Source organism: Dromiciops gliroides, chromosome 2 (assembly GCF_019393635.1).
Source record: "Dromiciops gliroides isolate mDroGli1 chromosome 2, mDroGli1.pri, whole genome shotgun sequence".
In the NCBI taxonomy this organism is placed as follows: domain Eukaryota; kingdom Metazoa; phylum Chordata; class Mammalia; order Microbiotheria; family Microbiotheriidae; genus Dromiciops; species Dromiciops gliroides.
The window spans coordinates 657,378,216-657,397,358 of NC_057862.1; the positions used below are offsets into that span (position 1 = coordinate 657,378,216).

The window sequence follows — 19,143 nt, forward strand, 5'->3', positions numbered from 1 at the left end:
GAGAGAGAGTGAGGAGTCAGGGATGACTCCTAGGTTGTGAGCCTGAGGGACTGAGAGAATGGTGTTGCATTCTATAGAAATAGGGAAGGTAGGAGGTGTGTGTGTGCTGGGGGGAAAGATAATGAATTTGGGTTGGACATGTTGAGTTTATGATGTCTACTGGACATCTATTTTAGAGATCAGCAGAGAAGTTGGGGCAGAATAGGTAGATTTTAGAATCAGCAGCATAACAATATTCGTTAAATCCATGGGAGCTGATGAGATCACCAGTGATGTAGTATAGTTATAGTGGAGAGGAGGGCCCAAGACAGAACAGAACCTATAGATAGAGGGTGTGATCTGGATGAGGAACAAGCAAAGGTGATAGAGAAGGAGAGGTCAGAGAGGTAGGAGGAGAACCAGGGAGAGAGGGGTGCCCCAAAAACCTAGGGAGAAGACAGTATCAAGGGGGGAGAGAGTAATTGACAGTGTCCAAGGCTACAGAGAGGTCGATGAGAAGGAGGATTGAGAAAAGGTCATTAGATTTGGCAAATTAGGAGATCACTGGAGAGAGACAATCATTAATGGGAATGGAAGAGTCATGACAGTTTTTTGACAATGGGAAGACTGGCATATTTGTAGGTAGTAGTAGGAGAAGCTAGGAGACAGGGAGAGACTGGAAATATGTGATAGAACCAGAGACTTCATTACTGGACTTATATCCTAAGGAAGTCATTGATAAGAAGAAAATCCCCAAATACTCCAAAAGTATTGTAGCAGCCCTTTTTGTGATTGTCAAGACTGGAAACAAAGTAGATGCTCATTGATTAGGGAAGGAATGGCTCAACAAATTGTGGTGCATTATTGTAATGGAATATTGCTGTGCTGTAAGAAATGATGAGTGTGATGGATGCAGAGAAGCAAGAAAAGATCTATATGAACTGATCCAAAAGGAAGTAAGCAGAGCCAAGAAAACACTATACACGACTACAACAATGTAAATAGAAAGAACTTCGCGCCAAAAAGTCAAAAGTAAATGTAACAATTTATAAAGACAACCAAGACTTGAATGAAGAGATAGGAGAGGAAACCTTGCAACTATCTTTTGTGGAGGTGGGAATTCCACAGGTGCTACACATTGCACATGTTTTCAGACTTTTTCAACATATAGATTGGCTGTTACTTATTTTTTTCTTCACTAAAAATAATATTTGTCACATGGGATGGCTCACTGGGAGAGGGAAGGGGAGGAATAATTGGGAATTATGATGATGAAAGAAAAAATATCAATAGAAACATAAAAAGAGATGTGATAGAGTAGGAATGCCATAGGGGGGAATTTGTTGGAGAAGATGGGATGGACAGGAATTGGCTTAAGCAGGTAGAGGGGTGAACCTTGGTAAGAGTAAGACCACCTCATCAATGAGATGGGGTGATGGAGGAGAGAGTGGCAGAAGGCATTGAGTGATATGAGATGAAGAAGAGGGAGAAGAAAGAGTTCATGGTGAATGGCCTTAATTTTTCTTGGTAAAATATAAAACAAGGTTCTCAACTGAGAGGATGAGGAGAGAGGGAACTATGGGAGGTTTGAGGAGAGTTGGAAAAGTATGGAAGAGCTACTGTGGAGAGTTGATTAATGAATTCATGAGGGAGGTATAGTAGGATTTTCTAGCACTAGTGAGGGTCCAGTTGAGGTTGTAATAACATAAATTTGTAGTGGATCCAGTCAGAATGTGTGACTTGTCTCCATCTTTGTTGAACAGCACATGTGTAGGAGTGAAAGAAGCAAATGCTGGGAGGGATCTATGGCTGAAGCTTGGCAGGGGATAATTTGGTTAAATGTTAAAGGTGCTAGGGACTCAAGAGAGGAAGATAGTGTAGAGTTGAACTGGTTAAACAAGGGATCAAAATGGGAAAAAGAGGAGAGAGTTAGCTAGTGCAGGAGAGATGGCCTGGGGGAGACCTGAGGGGTTGACGGATTGGAGGCCATGGTGTTGACCAAGAGCAGAGTTGGGTAAGGGAAGGTAGAAGTAGAGGTGGAAAGCCAATAGATTATGGTCAGAAAAGAGGATTTTGGATTCTTGATCATGGAGGTGCATTTGTGGGTGATGACAAGATCAAGGGTATGAATGAGTGAACTAGAGGAGCAGGTCTTGGGAAATAAGTAAGCTGAGGGGTCTAGTGGTTAAGGTACTTGATAGATATCAATATAGAAATTGATATCTATATCTATATATGTCAATATATAAATATTGAGGTCCCCAAGTATTAAGGCAGGAGCTATGGAGTAGAAAAATTGTGAGCCAGAAACTAAATTCATTGAGGAATGAAGGGGACTGATTTGGGCGTCTATAGCCAACAGCTACCAGGATTTTGATTGGGTGGTAAATATGAATTATGTGAACTTCAAAGGAAGAGAGGTTACTAAGGTAGATGCATGTAGGGAGAGAACCTAGAATTGGTAGTGGGAGACAAAGAGTATTCTAACTGTTTGCCTCAGTTTCCCCATCCATAAATTGGGACTAATAATACTTACCTTCCTACCTACCTAGGAGTGTCATAAGGGTCAAATGATATTTTGTAAAGTGCTTTGTAATCTTTAAAGTACTCTATAAATAATAGCTACCAATGGTTTTTGAAACACATTCAAATTATGTAAGAAAAGTTCCAAAAGCTTTGTATCCTTTGAAATAACAAATGACTCTGTTGGGGTTCATTACCCTACTGGGTCACGTACAATCAGAACGCACAAAGCTGTATGAGAAGATGCACGGTAGCATTATTTACAAAGGTTGGAAACAGATCATGTGCCCAACAACTGAGGATGGCCAAAGAGATTATAGTTGACAAGTAATACTGTGATGTAAGGAGGGGCCGAATGTGAGGGATTCTAACAAGTTGGTATGGAGCTGTAGTGATGCAGAGTGAACCACACACACAATTATAAAAAGGTCACTTTAAACGGAGACAAAAATATTGAATTGTAGGCACTACAGATCCCAATCATTCTTTTAGGCTATTTTGCTTTTCATGGCTTGGCTATCATGGTGGAGGGATTTAACTGGGAGTATATTGGGATTTTTTATGATGTGGATAAAACAAAATTCATTGGTTAAAAAGAGGTTAGGCCTGAAAATGAGAATTGCCAGGTAGGTGCTGGCTACTATATATCAAGTCTGATGAGTAGATCAGAGACTCACTGGAACGTGTGTGTGTGTTTAGAAGAGGGTAAAAGACCTATCTGACTTGAGAGGACAGACTTAAGTATCCCTTCCTCCTCTCATCAGAAAGGCCATGGGGCTCCAGGCAGAGGATAAGGCATCAGTGTCAGATGTGGCCAGTGTGTATTTGCTGAGATAAGGGTTCTTTGGTGGGGGTGAGGGTGGGGAGGTGGTTCACTGGAAGGAGTCATTGTTGTTCAGTTGTTTCAGTTGTGTCTGAGTCTTTGTGACCCTATTTGGGGTTTTCTCAGCTAAGGCACTGGAGTGGTTTGCCATGTCCTCGCCCATCTCATTTACAGATGAGGAAACTGAGGCTAACAGGGGTATGTGACTTGCCCAGGGTCACATGGATAGTGTGTCTATGAGACCAGATTTAAAGATGGAGGGACCTTAGTAGCTAACCAATCATTGTGTAAAATATTTAGAGCCATAAGGGACCCTAAAAGGCCATCGGGTCTAACTCCTTTATGTTATGAGGGCCAAGAAAGGGGGCGGGACTTTCCAACTCACATAGGTACTAAGTATCAGGGCCACGATTCAAATCTAGAACCTTTGACTTCAAATACAGTACATTTTCTACTATACTACATTATTCTCAGATGGCAGGAGGGGCCTTTTGTTTTGTTTTGTTTTTGTAGGCAATGGGGGTTAAGTGACTTGCCCAGGGTCACACAGCTAGTACGTGTCAAGTGTCTGAGGTCAGATTGAACTCAGGTACTCCTGAATCCAGGGCCGGTGCTTTAACCACTGTGCCATCTAGCTGCCCCTGGGGCAGTACTTAATATAAGTACTAAAACACTACTTTTAGGGAGGTGTGTCATTTCTTTTTCTTTTTTTTCCCAATTAACACCATTGATCAAGGCACTTCCTATGTTCCAGTACAATCTCTACTGTTAAGGATCATACATTCTTCATTGTTTTAGTTAAAATACATTTTTAAAAAATTATTTTTCATTCTGATTTCAAGGGGAGAGAGGGGTGGAAGAGGGGAGGGGGAGGACAGAGAGATGGGGAGAGACGGAGAGATAGAGAGAGACAGAGGTAGAGAAAACATTTCCATATACAAAGAAGAGCTGAAAAAAGAGAATTATATATGAAATTATATATGAAATATATATGAAATCACAAATTTGTATTAAGCCTTGCTTTTTTTAAACAAAAGTATATAATTGTATAGTATTTCTGGGAAAGCTTGGACTGGCTGCCTTGTGAGGGCACCTAATTTGGTAAAGACCCTGGTAGACATATTTTTTCCTGCATCTGGAAGAGAGGAAGCTATCACAAGATTGGAGCCTGAGGGCAGAATTTTCCTTAATAGTGGCAACTTTTAAAATCTCTCTGCAGAAGTTGAGGAAGGAAGAGCCGGGAAATCAGAGTGGCAGTGCCCCAGCCACAGAAGCGGGGAGGATGCTCTCCAAGACTGGTTCTGAACCTCTTGTAGCTTCCCCAGATCAAAGCTTGGCTAATTAAGAGAATCCAGCAGAAAGCGACCATAATTTGGTTACTCAGAGAAACCACTGGAACCCTGGAGCATCTGTCACTCTCTGTTTCTCTCTTCTGTTTTATTGCTGTTTGCAACAGGTAGTATGGTTCATTACTAAGTGTTTCTTTTCTGTCTTCAATTTTGTGCACTGGTTATTTATATTTTTAAACCATAGTTTACTAGTTAAATTTGGTCTTATTGCATCCTAAGTTTGTGTTTTGCTAGAGTGTTGATGGGGATGGGGGTGGGGCGGATGGTGGGTGGGAAGGACAAAACTGTGGATAATTGAATATATTGAATTCAACTGTCTGGGAAACCACCCTCCTAGCTTGGCAATCAAGGGAGGTGGTGGAGCTTAGAGAGCTTTATTGTAATTTAAAGGGTTTTTCCCCAGCTTAAGAGGGAAAGGAAGGCATGTGGAACTGGGACATTTTTCCTAGACTAAAACACTCATAAGCCAATCTGGGGTGAGGGGCTACCAGGTCACTTGAAGGAGGGAAAATAGCCCTCTTCTGCCAAGTAGAGTTGGGGTTGGCTCGTCAGTAGCTCCTACATTTCCAACTTGGGAATAATAGGGAGTTCTGTCTTAAAAACAAGCAAACAAAAACCGTGTGGCTTGTCTGTTTCCTTCTGAACATCTTTTCTTTTCTCTTCTGTGCATTTAAAAAGATGCTTCAATGACCTGCTTTTCTTTCTTTTTTGACAATATTATCAATAGCTCTTTATTTTGCCTCTCAACATCCTACACCTCCCCAGAAAAGGAAAACCACAACCTTTTGTAGCCAATAAGCACAGTCAATCAAAACACATCCATACATGTGCCATGCATAAAACTGTATGTCTCACCGTGTACCATCTTAAACCCATCACCATTCTGGAAGAAGACAAGTAGCAGGCTTTCAACATTGGTCCTTGGGAGTTGTGGCTGGTTATTGCATTTATTGGAGCTCTTAGGTCTTTCAAAATTGCTTGTCTTTACAACGTTGTTACTGTATCATTTGTCCCCAGGGTCCTGCTCACTTTGCTTTATCAGTTTTCCCATTTCTTTTCTGAAACCATCCTTTCTCACCATTTCTCAACAGTGCAATAACATTCCCTTATACCATAATTTATGAAGCCATTGACCAACAGATGGGCACCTCCTTTTGTTTCTAGCTCTTTCCTACAATAAAGAATTGCTATAAGTACTTTTGTAATATGTGGATCTTTTACTTCTTTCTTTGTTCTCTTTGCATAAGCCCCAGTAGTATCATGGATCAAGTTTAGTGAATTTTTGAGGGTAGTTCCAATTTGATTTTCAGAATGTAATTGCATGCCTGTCTTTCTGCATCCCTTCTAAATAACTGTTATTTTCCTTTTTTGTCACTTTTGACAGTCTGATGGGTGAAATAGAACTTTAGAGTTGATTTAATGTGTATTTCTCTAATTATTAGTGATTTGTAATGATTTTTCACATGACTGTTGAACATCTGTATTTTCTACCTTTAAGAACTGCTTTGTTCACATCTTTTGACCATTTACATATTAGAGAATGGTTTTTGTTCTTATACATTGGAAACAATTCTTCATATAGCTTAGATGTCATACCTTTATTATAGAAAACTTGCTGCAAAGATTTTGCCCAAATAACTACTTCCCTTCTAATTTTACTCTACCGATTTTATTTGTGCAAAAATTTTTCAATTTTATGTAACTAAAATTGCAATTTTTCTTTTATGATCTCCTTTATCTCTTGTCTACTCATGCTTCCCCTATGCACAGTTACAAAAAATTTTCTTTCTTATTCCTCTAATTTGTTTATGTGACTTTTAAAAATTTGGGTTTTAAATATTTTTTGTTGTCTTGTGGAGTCACTAATTTCTGTTTGGTCCATTCTAATTTTCTGGAAATCTGTTGCTTAGATAACTTTTTGTATCTCCTGTGCCAAGCTGCAAATTCACTTTCCAATTCTTTCTTCCAGAGCTTTTATTTCTTTTCAATTTGTTTCTTTTAGCACTATCATTTCATTTATGTAATCATTTTAAGATCTTTTAAAAATGCTTGTTTTATCTCTTCCAGGAATTCTAGTTGAGCTTGTGCCTAAGCTGTTTTTTCTTTTAGGCTTTTGCATATAGATGTTTTGAATTTATGATCTGGATTTGTGTTTGAGTTTCTCTGTCATCATAATAGCTTTTTATTGTGGGGTTCTTTTTTATTTGCTTATTCTTCAAGTTTACCTTCCTGATTTCAAACTTTATGTTAGGGCTAGGCTCTCCCTACTTCTGAATGGCATGTCTGGGCTGTGCTTGTGTCTGTTTGAGATCTACTGCTGATTTCCCAAGGTTATTCTAAAATATTGTATTATTCTAGATTTTCAGGGGCAGCTCAGGTTGGGGACATGAAAACTTCCAATACTCCCTAAATAGTTGATTTAGGGCAAAGTCTGAATGCTGCCTTCCTGGCATGAACTCTGCAAATTCCTGGTGTCAATATGGGCCTGAACAACAGGCCTATGGAATCATCCCTGTTAAAAAGTCCAGTAGACTGCCATTGGAATTAGCCCTCATCACCCACCTGAGAAACTCTGCAGGTAGAGCAACAGACAGAACTGCAGGACCTCCTTTGGTTTGGGATTTCTGCCCTAGTGATTTCACTGCCAGCTGCAGACTGATAACCCAGCTCTCCTCTACTCTCAGAGTAGACTCCTGAATATTTTCTACAAAGAATGCTCTACATAAGGATATGCAGTAGAGGAAATGTAAATGGACAGAAACAATAAGTTAGGGAAATGATTCTCTTAATGCTACCTGATACCTCACTCCATGAAAAGATCCTCCTGTTTTTCCACACAAATGATAGGAGGCAAGTTATTAAGCACACTTTTTAAAAAGTTGCACATGTGGTCTGGAGAGCGATTTGGAACTATGCTCAAAGGGCTATGGGACTTGTGCATATCCTTTGACCCAGTAATACCACTACTAGGTCTGTGTCTCAAAGACATCATAGAAAAAAGGGAAAAGGACCCACAAGTACAAAAATATTTATAACAACTCTTTTTGTGGTGGCAAAGACTTGGAAATTGAGGGAATGCCTATCAATTGGGGAATGGCTTAACAAGTTGTGGTATATGAATGTAATGGAATACTATCATGCTGTATAAAATAATGAGCAGGAAGATTTCAGAAAAACCCAGAAAGACTTAAGGGGACTGATGCTGAGTGAAGTGAGCAGAACCAGGAGAACATTGTACACAGAAACAGCAACATTCTGTGATGATCAGCTGTGAAAGGACTTGTTCTTCTCACCAGTGCAATGACCCAAGACAATTTCAAAGAACTCATGATGGAAAATGTTCTCCACATCCAGAAAAAAGAATCGTGGATTCTGAATGCAGATTGAACCATACTGTTTTCTACTTTTTGTTGTGTTTTTTAAAATTTTTTGAGCTTTTCCCCTTGTGTTTTAATTCTTCTTTCACAACATGATTAATGCAGAAATATGTTTAATATGATTATACATATATAACCCATATCAGATTGCTTTCTGTCTTGGGGAGGAGGGAGGTAAGGGAGGGAGAAAAATTTAGAACTAAACATCTTATGAAAACAAATGTTGAAAACTATCTTTACATGTAACTGGAAAATAATAAAATACTTTTATGATAAAAAAGTTGCCTCAAAACTTTAATTGAATTCAAAACTTTAAACAAACAAATAAATAAATAAGTTTTGCATAATTACATGCACATGTATAACCTATACAGATTGCTTGCAACCTTGGGAAGGGGGGGAGAGGAGGGGAGGGAGGGAGGGAATGAGAGAGGGATGGAATTTGAAACTCAAAACTTTAAGTAAACCAAACACACAGACAAATAAATGAATGAGTAAATGGATAAATAGACAAACAGATAGATAAATGAATGAATTAATAAATTAAGAAAGTTGCACATGTGGAAATGGAACAAAACCTTTCAGAATGCTAATAGAGCCTCAACTCTTTGTTAGTTAGACAAGCCAGAGATATTGGTAGGGAAAACCTGCTAAACATCAGATAAACCTGCTGGTAAATCTGTGTTCACTCTACACACTTGAGATGAAGGGAACCTTGGTCTCTTCTGTACTCCACATCCCCTCCCCGAACCTTCCCCCTGTTATGATCCAGCGTCCAAAGAACTCGATTTCTGCTAATAGCATTTTCAGTTCTGTAATGATTGGAATGATGCCACCTACTGGAGACTTGCTGTGGGAAGGCTCCACCATGAGGAAAATGCCTCAGAGGCATTGTGGCTTTTCCTTGGCGTCAGGAAATGACGTTTGCTCATGGGTGCTGTCTATCAAGGCTACCAGCCAATCAACTTGAGGAGCCTCCTATGGTCTGAGAGGAGACAGGAAGGAGGAAAGGGAGCCTGCGCAGAGAGCGCTGGGCCTTTTGGCTTCCGGACTTGATGGTGGTGGCGGCAGAGGACTTCACAGGAAATTTGAGGAAAGATAGGAATGCCAGGCTGTTAGAATTCTGTTCTCAATCTTTTTCTTTCTATTTTCCAATAAACCCTTAAAAACCTAAACTCGTTTTATCAGTGATTTTTTTAGTCAGTTTCCCCCAAACTGGGGGAACAGATTAGAATCCACATTTAGAATCTTAAATTACACAGTTCCTAGCATCATATTTTATTTTATTATTGGTATTGAGTGTTATTTGTGTTTTTTTACTCAAAGTATGTTTTTTTTTCTATAAAGCTTTAAGAGTTCTGATGTATTTTAAGGTATTATTTTAAAATTAATTTGGTGATTTCAGAAATAAGATGCTTTCCTAGGGAATATACTCCCAGGTCCATAATCAACTGAGATGATATTCACTAAACATGATGCCTGGCACATAGTAGGTGGTCAATAAATGCTTGTCTGGACCCCTGTTCGCCTCCATGTAGGCTAATGAGAATGTATGATTCAAATGATGAAAACTTATTTTATAATCATCTTTTTTGGGGAATAGATCTGTTCCATAAAGTGAGGTACAATGGTAGTGTTCACGCCCCTTTGCCTCGACACAGTTGTGCTGGCAATGTGTGAGCAGCCTTGGCATGTTGCCGCCCAGAAAGAGTCCTTCTGCTGAAACCTGACATAGCTGGTAGAATGGAGTCCACCAGACAGGGAGGTTCTGTGAACTCTAGCCTGAGGACCATACGCTAGCAGCCCATATGGAATAAAGCATACAGGAAGAATCCAGCACCTCATTAATACCCACTTCCCAGTCTGAATTCTACTAGAGATTACCCTTTGTAAGCATGAGGTTCTCTGTTTCCATTGAAAGGCACGCTGACTAATAACCTCATTGCTCCCAGTCCTGCTTGTCAATCAGTACTGGGGGAGTCTCTCTTAGGGGGAGGCGTCACCCAGTCTTCAGCCCATTCCCCTTATCTATAATCTCATCTCCTTGTGATGTTGCCCTTGGAGAGGAGGTGAGATGCAATGGCCGTACCCTCTTGCAGACACAGACCCAATCAAACGATCTTTATCTCATTATGGAAGGTATCAGTAAAAGCTGGATCCATCTTGAATCCCTGCTGATCTCTGGTGATCAGCCTGTCAACATGATTCTACTTTGATGTATTTAATAAACTCCTCCTTTTAATGATCTTTTCCCTGAGTTTTGTCTCCTTGATCAGGGTAAAAGCCTGCAGGAAGAATTGTCCTTTGACCAAAGACCAACTTTATAGTGACATTTTTTATCCCCAAATTAGGATGATTTTCCCCAACTCAGGACCTCAGGGGTCAGAGAATAAATCTCACCATCCTTGTGTCTACAAGTGAACTGAGAATTTCAGTTTACCATCCACAGGATGCTATGTTGGCTCAAGAGATGCTTCGTCACTGTTGGGATTGCACTGAATGGATACTTCTGGGACGTCTGGAGTTTGCAGTTTGCCTGGACTACACTTACTTCATATGCAGACACCAATTAGCATGGAAGACTTATAGTAATCCTGCCATAAGCTTGCCCTTGTGAGAAGCATGGAGCACAGGGCCTAGCCAACCTGCCTATAGGGAATTAAGGTCCCGGTGCAAATTGGGGTAGATGTCAGAAGACAATTGGTACATAGGCCACATGGGCTGACATGCCACCAGAGCCAGCTGCCCTTGTGGCATCCTCTCTCTACAACAGGAATAGTTGGCAGGTGTTAAAGCCCCGTCGATAGAAAGTTCCAGACTTTGGTTGTTAGGGGGAAGGGAAAAGCCAATGACTGGAGCCTCTGGACAGTGCTGGCAGTCTGCGTACCTTACAGAGAATATCCCCTCCTTGTAGGAAAAAAAGTTCAACTTGTAGTCTTTCTTGGATCCTGCCAGGACATCGATGTAATCAAGGCCCTTTATTGTCACGCTTAGGTCCTGTTTCTCCGGCTTGATCATGTCCACCATGACTCGGAATCTAGCAAGCAGTGAAGAAGAAGAAGATAGAGAACATGCTGCTATTTGTTCAAGATGAACTGTCAGGAGTCTAGGGTCTAGAATGGAAAAGGTCATCGGGAGCTATCTGCTCTTGATCTTCCAGACTGCTCTCCAAAAAGTCTGCTCTGTGCCAGGGTCCTGCAGTTTCCTCGCAGTCTTGCCAAGATTGGATTTTATCATTTTGAGGCTATTTCCTCCCCCCCCCCCCCAATTTCATGGGTATAAGGTTGTATTTTAATGTCTTAAAGAAATATTTCTATTCATAGGAGAGGGATCTACGTGGTGTAGTGGATAGAATGCTGGGCCAGGAGTCAGTAAGACCCGAGTTCTAATCCGGCCTCAGATGCTAGATATGTGGTCTGCCTCAGTTTCCTCATTTGTAAAATGGAGGTGGTAAAAGTACCTGCCTCCCAGGACGGTTGTGAGGATAAAATGAAATGATATTTATAAAGCACTTCTAAATGCTAGCGACGATTACAACGTGACAGGCTTTTCTGAGACCTCGGCCTGTGGCTGCACCCTGTGCTTGTGTGTGCTGATGTGTTTAAGGGAAGCGGCTTTGATGTCGGCATTCTGCGGACCGATCAGAGGAACTGCACCCCGTCGGCTCACCTCTGCATCTTGTTCAGCCAGTTTTCAACAGGCAATAGCTCAATGTAAGGTGTTTTGCTGGGTACCTCCCGGTAGATATTGGCTACTGCTTTGGGGGCTTCAGCGGTCCCTTGAAGAATATACAGCCAACCTGTCCCATCAGGGAGCGGAAAGAAGAGGGTGCCCTAAGAGGAGAAAGCAATAGTGTCAGAAATGTACTCAGGGTCCTTAGCATTAATTCCTTGGGAAACCCAACAGGGCATCATGGGCTTCCCTTGATCCCAGCAACACCACAGAACCCGGGTAATGGAGAGCCCGCTCACTGGGCACAAAAACTCTCTTCCAGGTGTTAAGGGGGAAAGACCAAAGAAGGTATTTACACTCTAATAATGGGGGTAAGTAGCACAAGGTCACATACCATATGCTTCCGACCATCCACATTCATGGTGAGGGGCCTGTAGGTGATCTCGTAGGGCCTATTTTGCTGATGGGCTTCCAGGATGAGAAACTCGGGCCCTTCCCAGTGCTCTCCTTCAAAGACAGGATGCAGAGGCCAGGCATGATTGCTGCGGTTAGACAGCATGATGGTCTGGGTGTGTTTGGAGCGCACTTGACAGTTGAAATTCACTGTCTGGAACATAGAGGTACCATTGTTAGCTTCAATGGAGAGTGGCCGCTAGCCTGTATTGGGTGTGTTGGGGGATGTAAGGGAGGAGAGCACCCATCTTTTATGGAATGGGAGGTGCCCACTGGAAAGTGCTGACTAAAATCCACAATGTAAGCAGCGGGTCACTCAGTCACCACAAGTTCTGAAAAAAAATTTGGCTTGGGCACTGGTTGGCCAGTTGGATGTGCACAATTCCATAGGATGCCATGGAGAACATCTCAAGTAATGGGATAAGTAGAGCCAGCAAAGTACCGAGAAGGTGGCAATGAATTAAACATTGAACTTCATCTGTTTTAATTTCTAATATGGTAAATATTGATAGATAGAACTGAAATAATCAGATTGATTTTGTTTTTTAAAAATTGATACTACTTAAAAGTTAACCGATTTTGTCCTGTAACTGCCTAAGACCTGGTTCTTTGTCTCTGAACTTAGTTCAGAAATTCAGCCGGCCCATTATAGGTTGTTTAGAAATCCACTTCTCTTGTTAATCATGGTTTTATTCTTGTGCCAAGGAAATCTGTTACCCTTGGAGGAGGTAAGTGGACATTAGGGAGTCTGGTCTAGGATCTTTACCACCAAGTTATCCTTCAAGGGTGTCTGGTTTGTTATCCAAAGATGTCTGGTTCATTGTATTTAACCTCATAGCTGGACTCAAACAATGAGCATTTCTTAGTCACAGGAGAGAAGAAAGAGGTTGTTTGCAAACCTCTCACCCCCAACTTCCAACCAGTCAATGTCATCCTCACCCCCATAAAGTTGTCTACCTTGTAGCCAATTGCATTGTCTTCCCCACCTGCCCAACTCTGTAACTCTTCAGAATTATATGAAGGCTGGTGAGGCCTACCTCAGGGTCTTTGGTTATTGAGACCACTGACCCAATTTATTGGTTCCTGCTAGCCCAACAAATTGATCATGAACAGACCATTTTCTCTCAGTTTTTCTTATTTTCAAACATAACACAACCCAAATAAACAACATTTCTTTGGGGTCTCCCATAATTTTAATAAGTATTGAGGGGTCCTGAGACCAAAACGTTTGAGAACTACTGGTCCACTCATTTGGTCGTATTAGACTCCAGGCTATTTAATGAGGGCTCCCCTGTGTGTTTTGAAAGCGATAGCTACTTTTCTGTCTGTATGTGTATGCATACATGCTTCAATATTTCAAGCATCTGTGATTGATTTCATGGTATATGCTCCACTCCACACACTGATGTAGTTGGCAATCCCTCCATCATTTGGTCTTTAGTGGTGGCTAGAGTCAAATAATTTATTATCCCTGTCTTAACTCGACTGCCTATTCCAATTTCTGTCGGGGGTGCCACCTTCCAATGATGGTCATTTGAAGGCCTGTAGTCAGAGCATTTTTGAGTCCATTGTCACCTGCATGCTACAGTGAAGTGTGGGAGATCTTTAGCATAGGATAAGAATGTGGCTGTATTTTATCTGGGTCATTTGCATCATTTGAGCTGGGTTCCAAGTTTATGCGCCAGTCAGATTATTAGGGAGAGGGCAGCTAGGGGACACAGTGGATAAAGCACCAGCCCTGGATTCAAGAGGACCTGAGTTCAAATTCGGCCTCAGACCCTTGATACTTACTAGCCATGTGACCCTAGGCAAGTCATTTAACCCTCATTGCCCCACCAAAAAAAAGAGAATATTAGGGAGAAAATGAACCACCCTGCTATATTCATTGTGCTGCTTGGCCTCGGCTTTTCTGTTTGTGCTTTGGAGGGACTTACCTCTTTTATTCCAGACACACCCACGCAGATGCCAGACAGGGTGAGCAGGAGATGTTTGCTCCCCTGGATGCTGCAGGGCAGGTTTTTGTAGAGACTGTCCTTGCCCATCTCAGTGGGGTGATAGGTCACTTCAAAAGCAACCTCCATCCCAGGTGTGATGTAGCCTTTATCTGGGGTAATTGAGAAATTGGGTGCAAATTTCTTGACATCCCATTGGAATCTTTACAGACAAAGAAGAAGAGAATTGTGAAGACACATGTAAACTGTCTGCCAATTCCAACAGCCCCACCTCCTATAGAAAGCCCTTCTGGGGTCCTCCTTTACCTCAATGTCTTCCCTCTGAAATCACCCCCACTTTATCTTGTCTGCATCTTGTCTGTGTATATTTGTTTGCTTGTTGTCTCCCCTATTAGACAGTAAGCTCCTTGAGGGCAAGGCACTGTCTTTTGTAATCCCAGAGCTTAGCACTGTGCTTGTCAGACAGTTGGTGCCTCAGTAAATGTTAGTTAGTACTCATTTATCTAGGCACCATCATTTACTAAGGCACTAGTTCGAGATGAGGAGAGGGAGCATTCCAGGCCTGGAGGACAACCGGAGAAAACCATCAGGTGACAAATCGAGTGTCTTGTTCTGGGAACAGGATGCCAGTGTCACTGGATCGAAGGGCACATGTTAGGGAGTAAGATGCAAGAAGACTGAAGGAGAGAGTGATCGACAGGCTCAAAGACTGCAGAAAGGTTGGGGAGAAAGAGGACGGAGAAAAGACCACGGGATTTTGCTATTAAGAGATCAATGGTGGGCAGCTAGGTGGCACATTGGATAGAGCACCGGCCCTGGAGTCAGGAGTACCTGAGTTCAAATCTGGCCTCAGACACTTAACACTTACTAGCTGTGTGACCCTGGGCAAGTCACTTAACCCCAATTGCCTCACTAAAAAAAAAAAAAGAGATCAATGGTAACTTTGGGGAGAGCAGTTTTGGTGAGGTCAGAAGCCAGGTTATAAGGGGTTAGAAACAGAGGGAGAGGAGAGAAAGTGGAGACACCTCTTAAGGAGGCCTTTTTTTTTTTTTTTTTTTTAGTGAGGCAATTGGGGTTAAGTGACTTGCCCAGGGTCACACAGCTAGTAAGTGTTAAGTGTCTGAGGCCAGATTTGAACTCAGGTCCTCCTGACTCCAGGGCCGGTGCTCTTTCCATCTAGCTGCCCCTACGGAGGCCTTTTCAAGGTTAGCAGAAGAGATATAGGACAATAATTAGTGGGGATGGCAAGTCAAGCAAGGTTTTTTTGAGGATGAGGGAGCCATGGGCATGTTTATAGGTGGTAGAGTAGCACCCGGGTAGGGGTTGAGATAGTTGACTGACAAACTTGTACCAGAAGCTGGAGGCCAAGCAGTGAAGTCATTATTTTTCAGTCTGCACAGCCTTCAGTTGGAAAAGTTGGATCTCCTTGGGAGTCAGGACAAGCTGACAACATCCTCAGAAAAGAGGAAGAGACAAGTGCTGGGATCCAGGACCCCATGGGAAATGCCAAAGGGCATAGAAGCCAGGCCAGCATCTGTGCTGAGTCCAGAAGCCACTTCCTTTGTCCCCTAAAATCTGTCTAAAGTGGGCTCACGTTCCTTTAACAGAACTAAATCTGGGCCAGGAGGAATCCAATTTTTCAGGTAGATTTAGCACCTAGGTCTGGGCTTCACATACTGAACTTGCAGGAGATAGATGAGGACAGTGGGGGGAGTCCCGGATGCTGCTTCGGTCTCTCCCCTAACATACTCACTGTGACATCATGGGAAAAATCACATCCCTGTCTATGCAGTGAAAGGGTTGGGCTGGACATCTCGAAGGTCCCTTCTAGATCTAACACTATAAGTCTATGGGAATTCCAGTAACTATGTAGGGAGTTACGGTGGGTTTCTAACATTATCAGAAAAGAGAACATGAAACTCCTGCTAATAGCTTGGTACAGATCATCCCCCTATTGCAACTCATCTCCATGCAGAGCAATCCATCAGTCATTCAAGTGTTTATTAAGTGCCTACTGTGTACCAAACATTGTGCTAGGCTCTGTAGATGAAAGTTTAAGCACATATGTCTACGTATATCCATATCCTGTGGTGTTATGTGTGTGTGCATGTGTGTCTGTGTATCTATGTATATACTCCTTTATATACAAATGCCAAGTACCCTTCTTGGGGAAGCTGGGATAGAACTGGAAGGGAGTGAATGGGAAGGAATGTTAGAATTAGGGCATGATGCTCATGGGTCAGGCTTCCCATTCCAGGGGGTGAGAGTCCCACCAAATGCCCATGGGAACTGGTTTATATTGAGGCACGGTGGGAGGCAGACTGATCTTCCTGCTGAACATTGGGCTCTGTCTTTCATTCATTCCTCTCAAGGATTCATTACTTAGCCCATGTAGGACAAGTCCAATGCCGTCAGTGACTCCGTAGGAGGACATATTTCTTGTCCAAATGGTTGGATAATGACTAGGTGAAGTGCTTGATCAGTGCTTGACTGACTGACACACAAGAGGGACTTGATAGGACTTGAGGGAAGCAGGAGTTACTTAAGTGGGGCTTCTGCTGTTCCATCACAGTGAGGGGTGGTGGGAATGCCCGGAGAGAATCCAGGCTTCTTAATAAGCCTGACACAGAGATAGGGATGGGCTGGGACGGCCACTTCTGTAGGAGGGACATTTCCCAGACAAAGCTGGGAGGGGATCGAGGTACAACCCAGATGTTGTGGCCCCTACCTAGCTCCAATGTCCCCAGTGTTCATCATGAGAAGCCGACGTGTCGCATGAGCTTGATATACCACGGCCCCAAAGGGGATGTGCTCCTGGTCTAGGACGATCTCCAGGGCCTGACAGCAGCCGTTGATGAGAAAGAGGGGCCGCAGGAGCCCTGAGTACTCCAGGAGTATCTCCTCGTTAAATTGGGGGATACGTTTATTTGGGGAGAAAACAATTTCCACTTTACAGACTTCTTGGGGCTTCAGGGTAATGTTGGAACAAGGTGTCAAGGTCACAACCTGAATGGGCAAAAAGACAGATACTGGAGCATGCAGCTGACAGGCTCTATGTTAACTAGCTTGGTGGGCTAATGGTTCATCAACAGTGGGTCCTGGGCCTCTTGGGGCATCACTTCATTGATAAAGCCTAGGTTTATAAAATTATAGGATGCAGAAGGAGAAGGCCCCTTAGACAGCATTTAGTTGAATTTCCTTATTGCACAGATGAAAAAACTGAGGCTTATATGACTTTTCCAAAGTCATATAAGATCTGGGATGTGAATTTGCCAGCACCTTGTAGGGCAATTCAAAAAGCATTGGTGCAGGAGCTGTGGGGCTAGGTCCTAGCTCGCTCTGCCCGTTAGTTACCCAAGAGGTCTCAGTTTCCTGATCTGTAAAATGAAGGGGCACACTAGGTGACTTCTAGGGCTCCTTTTAGTTTGACGTGCCATGATCCTGTCACCTAGGCTATTTTTTTTCACCTAACCCACCTTAGAAAAGATTTTTTTTCCCTCCTCTTTAAAATGTTTAGGTGAAATTTGAAAGAAAGCTTTGAGAACATGTATTAGTATTGCCTCACTTTGTATCTGCTGATTATTTCCTTCATTTTGGTTCCAGAGTAGCAAGTGGCTGTTACCCACAGCCGGGAAGGGAAGGGAATAACCACTTCAGTGTGTCTGCCAAGATCACAAATGGGGTCATGGACAAGACTTTTCAAAAGACCAAACAATAACAACAAGAACACTTTACAAAGATTTCTTTCATTTTGGAGACTCTTTGGTGGCTTCTCTCAGTAAGGTTTCCTTGTAAATGAATGATGTTCAGGGAATTAACAGGCTTTTGCTACTGGGATCCCACCTGGCAATGGATTTTCTGAGTTGGTACCTTTATTATCTGAGTATTATGTGACATGACACAGAGAGTGCCCAACTACCCAGCTTCTCTGGCCAGGGCCCCATCTTAGAGGCAGAGGTACATCTTACTTTAAAAGATGCTTCTTTTACTGAAAGATTAAAACAGAGCCAAGAGCTTTGGGACACCTTACCTTGGTGTCACTGAGTTCTATGACACTGAACATTGCTGTTAGGTTGAAGGTCAGTGGGATGAGGCTATTGTTCATGATCGAGGTGGTTCTCTTGGCTGTCTGCCCTGGTAAGAGAGCGCCAAACTTCACAATCTTATTTCAGGATCCAGGACTGAGATCTATGGGAGAGGGAACAAGGAGGAAGGATAATGGGTGTTTGAGAGGAGGAAGGAGTCAGGACCCAAAAGAGGGATGAGCACAAAAAGGAATCAGGGAGGCATGGATTGGTAAGTCCCCTTTGCTCCCAAATCCATCACTATCACCTGTCCCAATGGGCTGGAATGTCATCATTTGAAATTCTTTGGGGGTCTTAAAGCTTATTAATTTTCAAGCATTGGTTATTAAAATACAAGTCCTTTCAAGAGAGGTAACTCCAGCAGTTGAAGTGTGGGTGAGGATTAGGTGATGGGGAATAGGAGCAAGATAGGTGGGGTTGGAGTTAAGGTAAGGTAAGGTAAGATAAGGTGAAGAGCAAGGAAGGATTCTGGTGGGAAGGTTGGGGAGAGGGTAACTAGTAGGAAGAGGTGAGAAAGGGCTAAAGACAAACTTTGCCTTGGGAAAAGGTTCTTAATTTGGCATCCTGCGAACTTTAAGAAAATATATTTTTTGATCATTGTATTTCAATATAATCGGTTTCCTTTTTAACCCTATGTATTTTATTTTATGCATTTGAAAACATGATTCTGAGACGGGGTCCAGAGGCTCCACCAGACAACTCAAGGTTTCTAGGACACAAAAATGGGCTAAAAATCCTCTGTTTCTTACCTTCATCTCTGTGCCCCTCCCCTGGATCTCAATATTTTGCTGTGAGAGTCCATTGATTTCAAAGGGAATGATTTCCTTATAAGATATAGCTTCTCTAGGATAAAAGGTGATTGGAATTTCTAAACTCTTTCCAGGCTTTACCACATCAACCCGCCAAGACACTTCCAGTTGGGCTGTGTTT

At 42.4% G+C, this 19,143-nt stretch overlaps 1 protein-coding gene across 1 annotated transcript in view; it reads right to left on the minus strand.

The window, feature by feature from the left end:
* Positions 1 to 19,143, minus strand: part of HYDIN (HYDIN axonemal central pair apparatus protein) — a 589,624-nt gene that overhangs the window by 5,057 nt on the left and 565,424 nt on the right. Inside the window, 8 exon segments of the mRNA XM_043981230.1 lie at positions 10,940 to 11,088; positions 11,721 to 11,884; positions 12,118 to 12,330; positions 14,111 to 14,330; positions 16,857 to 17,134; positions 18,159 to 18,298; positions 18,301 to 18,316; positions 18,963 to 19,142. Of these exon segments, the coding sequence (XP_043837165.1) occupies positions 10,940 to 11,088; positions 11,721 to 11,884; positions 12,118 to 12,330; positions 14,111 to 14,330; positions 16,857 to 17,134; positions 18,159 to 18,298; positions 18,301 to 18,316; positions 18,963 to 19,142 (1,360 nt within the window).